Source organism: Polistes fuscatus, unplaced genomic scaffold, assembly GCF_010416935.1.
Source record: "Polistes fuscatus isolate 324 unplaced genomic scaffold, CU_Pfus_HIC Scaffold5, whole genome shotgun sequence".
NCBI lineage: Eukaryota > Metazoa > Arthropoda > Insecta > Hymenoptera > Vespidae > Polistes > Polistes fuscatus.
This window is the reverse complement of record NW_025113129.1, coordinates 7,220,982-7,235,106: the sequence shown is the minus strand read 5'-3', so window position 1 is coordinate 7,235,106 and position 14,125 is coordinate 7,220,982. Positions and strand designations below refer to the sequence as shown.

Genomic DNA, 14,125 nt, shown 5'->3' with positions numbered 1-14,125 from the left:
TATATTTTTTTTCTAACGTATTTAGCTATTCAACTATAATCTTATACTTGACCTTTGAAATAACTGCAACTTAAGTAGCTTTAATATGCACTATTATATATAATATATTTATTTATAAATCGTCTGTATCTCACTTCAAGGTGACACGTAACTGACAGTAATGATATTACATTAGTATATTTTATCAATGAAAAATTCTCATTCACAAGTTCGTTGATCGTAATTTTTCTAATGTATTGCTTTATCAGTGACCCCTTGTTATTTTCTCGAGAACGGTGACTCTATCCGTAAATATTGCATCTACAGATTGTTTTTTTCATTCTTTCTCTCTCTCTCTCATTTAGTTTAATTTATTTATTTATTTTATTCTTCTTAAGAAAGGACTATTTAATCATACGTCTGACATGTTTCTAATCAATTTTCATGTAATATGTATTCATATTGCTATAATTATTTCTAATTTTCATTGTTCTTCATAGATCTCTTTATTATGTAAAATACGATGTAATAAATAGAATAAAAGATAAGAAAGAATTTTTATTAATGAATGTAAAAAAGTTTTTAAATTATTATAAATATTTTATTTTTTACTAAAGTAAGAGTATCATCTTTAATTAAAAAATATCATTTTTACTCAAGATTAATACAGAAGTATAATATTTTGCAACTTGTTTTTGTTATATGTTACGATTTTTTAAAAGAAAAAAGAACAATTGCCGTTTTCAAGAAAAAATATTATAAATCTATTGAAACTAAGAATTTTTTTTTTAAACAAAATTGGTGATTAGTAAATCATTTATAAAGTTCTATATATATACAAAAGGTCGTATTCATGATTGTGCGAACTGTGCGGTAGCACAGGGCTTACGCCATTGAGAATCCTAAGATTATTATGGAAATATAATATTTTGTATCTTTTTTTAAAGATAATTTAACTTGTGAATAATTGATGCAACAACAAAAGATCATTTCAAAATTCATCGGTATATTCGATTTTTATGGAAATCAACAAGTGATTCCAAACTTTTATATACATAAGTGTAAAAAGTTTACTATAAAAACATTTCCTTAAATTAAAAAACATTATTTTTACATAAGATTATCGTAAAAATATAATACTTTAAATGTCTTTATTTGGTAATAATAAATAATTAACTGGCACGAACGAAGACCGGATTCGTTTTGGTACAGGTAGGGTTGTTGTCAAGATCCATTGGTGAAATCGTTGCTTTAATTACTGTCCGTGTAACTTCCAATTCCTGTTAAAAAAAAACAAATGATAATAATAATTAAAGTCAACAGCATAGCCATGTTGGATTACTAATTCCCAGTCGATCACTTAAAATTAAGCAGCATGGGCACGATTAATAACATTGATGGGTGACTCGTTCAAAAAACAAAAGATAAAAATTGTGTGCTATTGACTCCAAAGAGGCAGTAAAAAGTCACGATCTATTTGGTAGTATGTTGGTAGTAAATACGTGTGAGAAGGTGTTCGTAGAGAAGTGACTCGAATCCATAAAATAAAGAGTAAAAAATATATTTTTTCCATAATAATTATTAATAATTGTTAATATTGCTAAAAGTTATATATAAACGATTAGAAAATACTTAGAATAAGAATAATAAAGATGAAGTTAGAAACGAGAAATATAGATGAGCTTGACATTGACAATAAATCTGCTTATTTTGGTTTTAATTAGATATAATATCGATAATAAAGAGAGAAAGGTTATAAAAAAAGTAGCAGAACTAACTAAGATTAGTTGGCATGACGCAGATAAAAACGTTTCCACTCTCATCTCATTTCTAATAACATAAAAATATTTGGCGCGTGCGCTTATCACCATAGCATATATTACCTATTTTGCAAATAGTGATATTTAAAAATCATTCTAGAGAAAAACAAATTATATGAAGCTTTCGTATAATGTAATCGATTAATGTTGCAAATGTTTTATATTCAAACGGAAATCCTTATCAGAGGCTATCATTTCTTTTTCAATTTTTTATCGAATCATGTTAGTAACAGCACGATATTTTCATGATTTACGAAACTACGCGATAAAATAAAAGCGGGAAAAAAAGAAGAAAAAGAAAATAATCACCTCTTCGGTATCAATGTCAATTTCTTGTAGAACCTCGTCAAGAACAGATACAAACTCATTAGCATTTTCGATGGTGAATACCATAGGTGGTTTAAGTTTGAGAACATTTCTATCCGGACCATCACTGCTAACAAGAATTTTGTTTTCTTTCATCCTCGAGACAATGTGTTTAGCTTCAGCGGTAGCTGGAATCTTTTCTCTTCTACTTCGTACCAATTCAATACCAATGAACAATCCCACACCACGAACATCACCAATGATCTTCCTACGTTTAGATAATTTTCTTAATTCCATCATTAAATGTTTTCCAACAATCGATGCATTTTTTTGCAGATTGTTACGTTCGATAACTTCCATAACAGCATTGGCTATTGCACAAGATACTGGATTACCGCCGTACTGTAAAAAGGAAATAGACGAAATGATTATAAAAAAAGTTCATTTCTAATTATTTCTAATTATTATTTTTTCTTCTTCGTTTTAGAGATAATTACCGTATTAAAATATTCGATTCCAGTATTCTTAAAATTGGTTGCGATTTCAGGTGTCGTGATTACTGCTGCTACAGGATGTCCATTACCCATTGGCTTTCCAACTGTTACGATATCTGGTATCACCCCATAAAGTTGAAAGGCCCACATGTGACTACCAACTCTACCAAAACCAACTTGAACCTCGTCGGCGATGCATACACCACCAGCTTCTCTAACATACCTGAATACATTTATTTTTCATGTTATAGATTCATTTTATTTTTAGTGGTTATTAAAACTACTAATAATATTATTTTTTTATACTAATATTATTTATATAAATATAAAAAATTAAACATTCCGACATTACTTATCACCAATCGAGTATTTTGAACATTAAAATCATTTAAAGAGAAATTATTTTTAAGCCATTATAAACAAAATTATTAGTTGTAAATAAAATATACAAAAATTAATAAGTATGCATGTTTAATTACCTGAATACGTTTCTAAAGTAATTTTTAGGTGGAAGGATTTGTCCACCAACGGACAATAGACTCTCTGCTATATATGTACAAACTCCTCGACCTTTGACTTTAAGATCGTCACAAATGTGTTTTACATCTTCCGCGTATTTAAGACCAAGATCTTGATTAGGATAATCATCAGCACAATATTTTCCTCGATATACGTCTGGACAAGGTGCCTAATAATTTAATAAACATTATCATTATTAAAATTATAAAAAATAATTGTGCCGGTATTTAAGATAGTGGACTGAAAATAAAAAATTAAATAAATTTGTTTTTATAATTTATTTTATATTATTATCATTTATATTATAAAATATTAGGTGTGCAAATTAACTCGTAAACGTAAATCATAAAATCAATTTTTTCAATATATTGACTTATATTCAACTATCATAATTACTGGCACAATTGTCATTTAAATATAATAAGTATTGTAGATAAAAAGATCATACCACGTGGACCCAATCTTTCTTTCCATTTTTTATTTGATTAAATTTATATGGAGAGATGTCGATCATTGACGTTAGGTGACCATGATAAGCACTGCAAAGGAAAAACAATATTTGTATGATTAAATAAAAAATGACAATAAATAATATTTTTAATTTATCTGTTATCTAACGTACATGTGAGTTCCACATCGTTATGTTATTATTCATAACGATCGCAAATAATTACTGATATTTATTTTTCAATGTTTAACCGAATAACAAAGACATGAATCAATATATAAGACATAATCAATAAATTAATAATAATACAAGTAAAATAAATTTAATAAATTAACTTTAATATTAAGAAATATCTTTCTTCTTTTTTAAAAGAGGAAAAAATAACTTCATGATCAGTTTTGAATGGAATTGTGCAATTGTTCATAGTTTTATGCTGGAGTAAACCGCATTCAATAGGTTAACAAGATAAAAAAAGGAATTAAAATAAATAAATTATCGTACTGATCGAGAGTGATAATATCCTTATTGCCAGTGTGCGCTTGTGCGAGACGAAGCGCAAGATCGTTAGCTTCGCTACCAGAATTAACGAAGAAACAAACTGATAATGGTTCCGGCATTGTTGCAGTCAATCGTCTTGCACAAATTACGATATTGTCATGTAAGAAACGATTGTTTGTTGATAATAACGCCATTTGCTCTTGACCAGCTTTTACGACATCTGTTTGACAGTGTCCAACTGTAATTGAAACCCAATTGTTATGAATATTGATTGAAAAATCTCATCTTTTTCAAAATGTAAATAGTAAATACATATTTGAGTCGTTTGTAGGTCAAAACGATTAACTCTAATACTAGAATTGTTTTAAAAATTACTATACGAAAGCACTTAAACATGCTTTTCATATTAAAAATAAATTTCCTTAATAATAAGCTTAACACCGTTAAATAACACAGTTTTGTACGGCTGATGACCAGTAAATATTATAATAATATATAGGTATATTATTGGGTACTGAAAGGGTAATTGCCTGACGTTTTTCTCAATAGGGAGTTCCAAAGTCCCCAATGAACAGTTTATAAATTCATTTTAGTAATAAAAAAATTGGAAATTAAATTTCGGTCCCATATCTAGGACGAAAAAAAAACAAAATTTCCACCCAAAAATAATTTCAACACTATACATGAGGCCCTTAAATTCAAATTTGAGGTCCCATGAACTTACGGCTGAAAATGTATACAACTTTATTATTTTTGTCTATTTTTAGTTTCATGGAGTTAATCGATTTGGCATATGACCGGTTTACTTATTCTACTTACCATGTGCAACATTGTTCATACAATCCAAATAACGTGTACCTTTTTCGTCGAACATATACTGTCCTATACCTTTAACTATTTTTAATGGACTGGATTTGTAAAACAATTTGCATGATTGTCTGTAGAAAAATAAACAAAAAAATGTGATCGATATAGGTATTCGCATACAATTATATAATATGTATATTTATTTGAAAATTTACTATTTTGAGAGAATAACTTTCGATTTTAAATTATTTTTATTTTGAAAGAATCACAAAAGAGACAAGTTTATTTTTCGTGTATGTAGTTAGGATTGAATTGGTTGTATAAATGCAAGCATTGTTTATTTAAATAACAAAGTGGTTTCAAAAATCGATCATCGATAAAAGTGTTAACATAATCGATTAATTAAGTCAATATGAATTTCGATAAATTCACCTTAATAAACCTTATCGATATAAGGTTTAAATTCAACTTACCCGATGTGTCGTTCGCGAAGTTTAATCGTCTCAATTTTTGACATTTGCTCAAGGGATTCAGCCATGATCAGTAATTTATCTTGTTTTCAGATACTGAAATTGCAAAAATGATTTGATAAATGATACATTTTAAAAGAAACATACGCTTGTTTTTTAAAATATTATGTAATTTTTATTGAACGATACGCTTATCAATATTGTCACACAGAATTACCTAATCTTAATATCGTCATATTTTAAAATAAAGTTATTATATAATATTAAATTATAATTTTTGTGCTATACTAATCATTCTCTACTATTTAAAATATCATGTGATACAATGAACAACGTTGATAATTTAATTTTAATTTTTCGTAAATATCTATAGTTCAATTAATCATTATCTTTAACAAATAAAGATAGTAATCTAAAAGTAATCTTTTTATAATTAATAACAAAAGTACAAAGTTTATTAAACTCGATTTATAGATTTTTATGTTTATTTAATGATAATAGTCGTATTAGTATTTCTGTAACTTTAATATTTTTTGCAATTATGAATAAAATGATATTTTTATACTTAGGATCGATTAAATAATAAACCAATAACTACTTTTATTTCTCACTAAATTAAGCCAAGTCATTGAATTTTCTAAATAATCCCATGCAAAAAAATTGTTTATATTTATTATATAATTAAAGATTTATTGAAATTATTAATAAAATGATATTTGTATTTAACATCGATTATAAAATATAATTAATCAGTTATTATTTTTATTTCATGTTAAATAAAATCAAGTAATTAAATTATTTAAGAAATTCCGTGTAGAAAAATATAGTATAAATTTATTATTTAATGAATATATTTATGAAAAGTTATTAACTCTCTAACATCTTTTTTATATTTTCTCTTATTATAATCACAATAAATATTAATAAAATTAACAAGCATCGATTATCATATTTCTCTTCTATCAAACAGAATCAAGCAATGAAATTTTCTTTAAAAATGGTTAAAAAGGAGACAATCAAAAATTATATATATGTGTTAATGACAAAAAAGATTAACGAATAATAAAGTGAAATCAATTTAATTTTTTTTAAAGTTCAAGGTTAGCGCCTATTTTCATTTTCAAAATGGCCGCTGATACGTCACGGCGGGTAAATGGTGCAAAAAACAAATCGTTATAACTACGATATATAAGTAATTAAATAATATTTACGTATTATATTAACATACTGGCAATAGAATTAAAAAGAAGGATAAGAAAGAAAAAATGAAATTAAAAAAAAATATAAAAAAGAAACATAAAGATTAAAAATAAAAGAAGTTGCAAGAATCAAATGATAAATGAAATGAATCGGCGTTACATTACGAAAACACATATTATCGGTTAACATAATAATTACGCCAATAAACTAGTTTAAGAAATAACCTCGAGAAAAGATTATTATCTCGAGTTTCGATTAATCGATTAAATAGTACAGAAACTGTTGTACCTGAAATCGTGCGTCGGTAAAAGTGGATTCCTCGGAATTCTGAATGCAACTCTAATATAAGCTAAGTAAGTGCCACGACCTACTCCGGGTGACGTCATATATAAAGCTCGTAAGTAGAGAGAACACAAATGGTTGATGCGCGCGCATCAGATTTACCTCCTCCATCTACCATTTTTGATAGGCTTATACCAATTTATTATCTCTCTCTTTTTCTTTCTTTCCATCTCTATATCTCTTTTTCTATCTTTATTTTTATATTTTTATTTATATTTGTATTATATATCTTTTTCTGTCTCTTTTTAATCGTATCGTCCAAATAAGCTCTCTCTTTGTCTTTCTCATTAGAAAGACGACAATCGAAAATAATCTATCGCGCGTTTATGAATAATGATAAATTATTCTAATTATAAGATTAGTATTTACTACATATACAAATTCTTTCTTTTTTTCTGATTATCATTTTCTTTATTTCCCTTTCTCTTACTGTTTCTAACTATTTTTCATATTTACCGTTCTAATAACCTCTATATGTTTTTCCTATTCCAATAGACTACTGTCTAACACCCAATACCTACAACGCAACTTCCTATAATGTGCCAAAAAATATTGCGACTACTATTTTAAAACGATGCGATTTCTCGTACAACGCGCTGTATAATAAAATGTAGGAATTTTTTGCATTTTAAAAATGAAATTTACGATAACTGAATACCGTATTGTTGTCTTTGTCGCTATAGAAAAACGAAATTACTTTTCGAACAACCTAATAATTTTAAATTATATTGAAGCAAATAAGCAAAAGAAACATGTTATACAAGAAAAATATTCATACAACACTATTTCTTGTAACACAAATTCATAAATCGCGTAGCATATAAAATTAGCCGCGTCATACGAAAGTCTATTGTACTGTTATTGTTATGTCGACAATTAATAATAAAAGCTATCGTCTTTATTACGAGAAATAAATTTCTTCTGAGATAAGTACATATAAACTTATATATTACTTATCAAATACAAATTACATGTATACATAATCTGAACAGAAACATTTTCTATTAAGAAATTATTAAAATATTTTTATTTGTTTGATGCTATAATTTCCAATATTCAACTAACTGTAAGATGTAAAAGACAAAGATAGTTTTGTATAGACAATGTGCACTCATAACTAGATTTGACAAAGTAAAAAATGTTATTGGTATGAGTGATATTTTCTAGATCACGTGTTAAATATCTGCGATCATATATGATCGATTAATAGCATAAAAATAGTGTATTGATCGATTTATCAATGAAATCAATTATATATATATATATATACGATGTGAAAAAATAATAATGAATGTTTGTATAAGTATGTTATCTAATAAGTAGTTATTATTATGTTATAATTTCAACAAACATTATTTTAAAGAAAACCAAATAATCTTATTAATCTGATTTACTCGATCTCGCTTTTTGTATTAGAATAAATATTTGAATATATAGAATATACCTGTTATTTTCCACAAAATTTTACCTGTATTTTCTATAAATAAAAATACAAAACAAATGTAATATATACGTGGGCTTTTAAATACTCTATTAAAAAGTTAAACAAAAATACGAAATAGCAACGAACTTTTTTCTTGTTCGATATCACACGAAGGAATAAATTGTCGATTCCAATTATAATTCCATTTCATAATTTTGTCCGTTTGAATGCAGTAACTGAATATAGGACTAAAAAATTTATTCTTGCGTTACTATTATTGCGTTACTAATTTCTTGTTTGATTTCCTTAATTGCAGCGAATACGTCACGAATTCTTTGCATTCATTTTCGACACGTATTAATTTATGTTTAATAAACTTTCTCTTCCGTTGTTCCTCACAAGTAAAAATCCATTAACGTGATATCTGATAATCTTAGAGGAACCAAGAATTTGGTTAATTGGTTATTTAATGATTATCGTTTTTTAATGGTTATTTAATGATTGTCGTATTAGCAGCACATAATGTATTGGACAACTATTTAATTGGATAGTGCTTAATAGCTAATCGTTAATGAAACAATAGTAGAATATTTTCTAATAATTCTGGCTGCAATTTATTTTGTAGAATATTTAAAAAAGATTACGCGGTGAATTTTTCAGGTAAAAAGTAAGATCTAAATATGTATCGTTGCATATTCAAATAGATACCGGCAATGTATTTGTATGCTGTGTCGATGAAACACCGGTCCGTTATTGTTTTGTATTTTTATTATAATTTTTTAAAAAAGCATTTAAAAATCTATGTTTATATAACATATTTTTCTTATTTTTACTAATAGAATATAGCGGTTAAATTTCATGAGCAAAAACTAGAACACCATATATTTCCAATAAATTTAGAAACTATTGTAATTTATAAAGGAATTTTTTTTTACAAAGTTATCATATTTTGTGCCATTTTTACTTATTTTATTCAAACAGTTTTTATTAAAACAGATGTTAAAATATATTTGTTAAAGTATACACACATATTCTAAAAAACAGAGAACAGAATATAAAAAAATAGGCCGTTTGTAAATGATATTACTTTCGTTATCTAATTCGAACGTCATCTAGTGTCCTTGCTGATGCTAATAGAAACTTAAGTGCACAACTGCGCGCTCGCACGAGTCATACACAAACATAAATAGTAAGTTCTGTCTCGCGAAAAATACATATAAAACTTATTGTTAGAGTTGTAAGATAGGATATAGTGAGACTGTGCTGTCCAGTAATATTCCACTCTCAACAACAAAATGCACATACGTTGAAGTAATAAAAGTAGAGAAAAGAGAAGTGATGCTCAAATTTTCAATCAATTCTATTTTCTGTTTATTTGTTTAATTATCTCATAACGTGCTCTCACGTACACGCTTTATTTTATATTAGATTCACCGAAATATTTAAACTATTTAAAAAAATATATTCAGAATACTTATGAAAAGTATTAACATGAATAATAAATAAAAGAAATATTTTATAAAAATAAAATATATATTTTTTAAATATTTAATATTTGTTATAAATATTAGTTAAATATATTTATTAAATTTAAAAAATATGACAAAATTAATTACTCGATATGAAAATATTAAAAAGATTAATCAATAAATATAAAAAAATATTTAAAGTAATATGTATAAAAAAATTTTTTTAACAGATTTTCTTTTTATAGATAATTACGAACCAATAAGCGAATAATATTTTTTAGTAAACTTAATAAATTAACTTTCAACTCTCTTATTTATTATTATTTTTTTAAAGTTAACAGTTCATAATTTTTGTTAATGAAATTATTGTTGTAATAAAATGAAGTTGATGTATTTTTGTATAAACGTGCGTACTGATAGAAGCAGCACGTGGACGATAGCAGTACGCACGTGATAATTGTTATCGTATCATTGCTTAGAATGATATTTAACCGTGATCGAAGCTAATATTTAACACATTGAAACTCGAAATAACAAATAGGTTTAATGATAAATTGATAATGTCATGTATTCATAAAAGAGATATTAAGTTAAAGGAAAAATTTAGAAAAAATTAAACAAATTTACAAACGAACTTTGTTCGAAAAAACTGTTTTTGATTTTGTTCATTTTACCCCTTTTGTTGTACGTTTTCGGGTGATATAAGTTAAATTAAAATTGATTGAATTTTTAAATAAAAAAACTTCTTTGATGTTAACACATATATGTAAAACAAATGTATTTATCAATACTTTGAATCAAATATTTTCAGCTATCGATTTATATATCGATAGGATTTATTTTTAAGTAATCTATAGGATTTATATAAATTTATAATAGATAAGTATAGTTATCCGAATGATAAAAATCTAGAGAGATATATCTAAGAAATATTAATAAAGAAAATTTCGGATGTTACAAAACAACATTTATTTACCAATAAAAGTATTATATTATAATAACTTGTTCAGAAAGTAATTTCGTTTTCTCCACGGAGATTACATTGGTCACGTTTACTAATACTCAACCTTACTCTAAACCTCAAAATCATTTTGTATTTTAGCAACAGACATTTTAGACATGATTTAGAACCTTCTTGCGTTTCGATCTATTATACAAAACAATTATTACAAATTTACTCGTTTTACAAACGAGATTCATAATGTCTCAAAGCAGAAATTGGTGCGTTAAAAAATATGCAACAATCTCGCCGTTAAAAACACAAGATATATGCATATACAAAAATGTATAAATTCTAAGCTTATCAGTCTAAAAATGTGAGCTATTGTAACCAGTAGTGGTTACTTCATAATTTTATTACGACATTGTCATAATTATTGTTAAATGGTTAACTATTGTTAACCATTTTTGTATGTAATCAGGCAGCCAGAATTCATAACCATATTTGAAAAATGACTTTTTTTATTCAACATTATTTCACAAATCATATCCTAAATTTATGACCTATTTTTGTAAATTTTCTTGTATTTTTATGCTCGTTAAGACATATAAATGTAGATTTTAAACATTATTTGGATTTCGTCAATGCTCTTATCAGTCTCCAATGTAAAAAACTCATCGTATAATCGTTTATCATATTTTTTGTTATCAAACTCATAAGTCGATTTTTCTCGTAACAACGAAAGTTGCAATAAATTTGATGTTAATTACGATTATTTGCGAATAAAATTAAATGATACACGATTATAAATCTTGTCTGTTAATGCGATAACATATTAATATTTCGAGTATTTAAAATAAAGTATATAAAAATTGAGTAGGAAGGAGAGTTACTGAAAGTAAGTCATCGTAATTTAAATTACAATTAAATTAGATATTTTTCTTTATTTATATTTAATTCAGATTATACAATTTTTTTGTTGCTTTCAAATTATCGATCATAATTATTTATTATAAATGTCCAATTATTGAACGTATCTACATCATACAACTCTTTCGATTATTTATTATTATTTTTTTGATTAACAAAAAGTTAAAAAGTTAGCAATTAATATTCTTTTTTCAATTAAATTACTTTTATACTATTTTTTAAAACGAAAGTATTCATAAATGTTATATTTAAAATAAAACGTATTTATATTAAATCTTCGTTATAATGCAAAGTTCCATTTTCGTATTTAATTTTTTACACGTAGATCAATTGTTACTATTTTTATTTGTAGTCGCATTAATAGTAAAAAACTCTTTTTTTTAATTTAATATTGAAAATATAATTTCAATTGTAAGAACAAGAAATTGTTGTAAGTACTCAATTATTTGTTATACATAGCGTTGTACTTATTGTTCTTGTTGATGTTATTTCTTATTGTCAGTGAGTTCTTCAGTAGACTCTTTAGTCTTTTTTTTCTTTTTTTTATAATTTCATTTTTACAATTTTGCTAAGAGGTAAACTTGTAGTTGTTATGGAAAGGGATTGATTAAACTAACATCACATACTTCTTCGCTTGCTTTCGAAAGTTATGATGTTTATGACAATGCGATAATGCTTTTGTACCTGAGCCCCTATTATTAAGTCTATGCGATAAGTTGCAGCTGTGAAAGTTTTACATTGTTGACTTAAAGTGAGATAAATGACTTAAATATTTTACGACTTCAAATTTTATTTTTATTTGAGCGTTTACGTTTTGGGAAAGTTTTTCAAATAGAATAAATATTTATCAGATTACGTGCTTATCTTCCGCTATGATAAAAAACAAAAGATACAGATTTTCCATAGTGATCTCTATGAATATCGATCTAAATGTAATAATCTTCTACTACGATAAGTAACAGTGGACCCTACATAATAACACACCTGCATAAAAAAAAAAGTAAGTTTTTTAATTTATAGAAGTGTGTGTGTGTGCTCATAGTATAGCAGCGCGCACAGTCTCAAAACCCTGCGCACAAAAACTCGCGTAGCAGTCAAGGTGTTAAATTTGTTTAAAAAAATTAGTTTTTTACTGCGCTCCATGATCGCTTTTATGTGTGTGAGCTGGAGTGGGTGGATGTGTGTGTGACTGTTGCCTAATAATTTATTCTTCTCAAGATTGCTTACATAGTAATTTGATATTCTATAGGATACCAAAGTATTATGTACAATGCCTAGGAAAATTCCGTAACAATTCTGTTTCCTACGTTGCCCAAAAACGCCAGCCATTGTGAAATGCCTACGTAGTGTTCATAATTCCGGATTTCCCAAATGGTCCGTAACATATACATTATTTGGTAGGAAGTGAAAAAAAAATAGTTTTCAAAACAAACTTAACTCGCAGTCGGTAGGACTCGAACCTACGCTCCCAGAGGGAATCTGATTTCTAGTCAGACGCCTTAACCACTCGGCCACGACTGCTATAATATATCGTTAATCAATATTATAAATATATACTACATTTGAAATAAAAAAATTATTCCATTTACTCTTAAATTGCATTAAATACATTAAAGGATAATAATTTTCTTTTGCAATATATTAAGTCGGCTAATAAGAAATGTTAAAATCTGTACTAATTTATATTTAAAATAAATAACATTTTGTAACGATGGTCAAAATTTATAACCCAGCTGTTAGTAATTTGCAAGTTGTTTCTAAAACACAAATAATCAAAGTTCTAATGTTTGGTTCCAATTTATTCGAATTGTGATGCTCAATTTCGGCTTAATCCCTTGAGATTAAGATGAAAAATTTTAATTCTTGTAAAAAATTATCAGCTATTTTAAAAAGTATACTTGTTAAAATGTCATAGAACGCCTTTGAAAAATCTGGAATCAGCAAAGGCACCGAGAATTGAAAAAGCTTGGGAAATACTGCTGCAAACTATTAACCCTCCAAGTTCGTTAACATGATCTTTCGTAACCCACTCTGAGTACGTTCAAATAAATTAAAACAATAAAGAAATATGAAAAATTTGAACAAGACAAAAATAGGTGAAAGGAGTGTATATCAATGAACTATAAGAATATCTATATATATATATATTTTTTTTTTTATTTTTTTAATGTTGCATACAAAAATAAACTACCTATATATGTTTTATAATAAACATTTTTTGTATGAATATAATTTGATATAACAACATTGTCACAGACAAAATCTTATTTAGCATATAAGAAATGTATTTGAAATAATTCCATCTTAGTATCAATTATCTGTTGAACTTCGATTTATTCACCTAGTTTGTCCGCCGAACATTCTGATTAATTAAGACTCTATTGTAATGTGAATAAATCTATAATGTAACTTAATTTTTTAACTCATACATAAAATATATATGTAAAAAAAAATAGTAATAAAAAAAAGAAAAAACTGTT

General features: G+C 26.1%; 1 protein-coding gene and 1 non-coding gene across 2 annotated transcripts; both read right to left on the bottom strand.

The window, feature by feature from the left end:
• Nucleotides 1-965: 965 nt before the first annotated feature.
• On the bottom strand, nt 966-6,935 carry LOC122522253 (alanine--glyoxylate aminotransferase 2-like). Its single transcript, XM_043643153.1, has 9 exons — nt 6,830-6,935; nt 5,345-5,437; nt 4,884-5,002; nt 4,068-4,302; nt 3,567-3,657; nt 3,079-3,287; nt 2,603-2,822; nt 2,109-2,507; nt 966-1,259 (listed from the first exon to the last, which is right to left on the bottom strand). Exons 2-9 carry the CDS (start codon nt 5,407-5,409, stop codon nt 1,152-1,154), a joined length of 1,446 nt encoding a protein of 481 aa, XP_043499088.1. The 5' UTR covers nt 5,410-5,437; nt 6,830-6,935; the 3' UTR covers nt 966-1,151.
• A 6,149-nt stretch (nt 6,936-13,084) lies between these two features.
• Trnas-aga lies at nt 13,085-13,166 on the bottom strand. Its single transcript has one exon. It is a non-coding gene; the product is annotated as a tRNA-Ser (tRNA).
• Nucleotides 13,167-14,125: the final 959 nt, after the last annotated feature.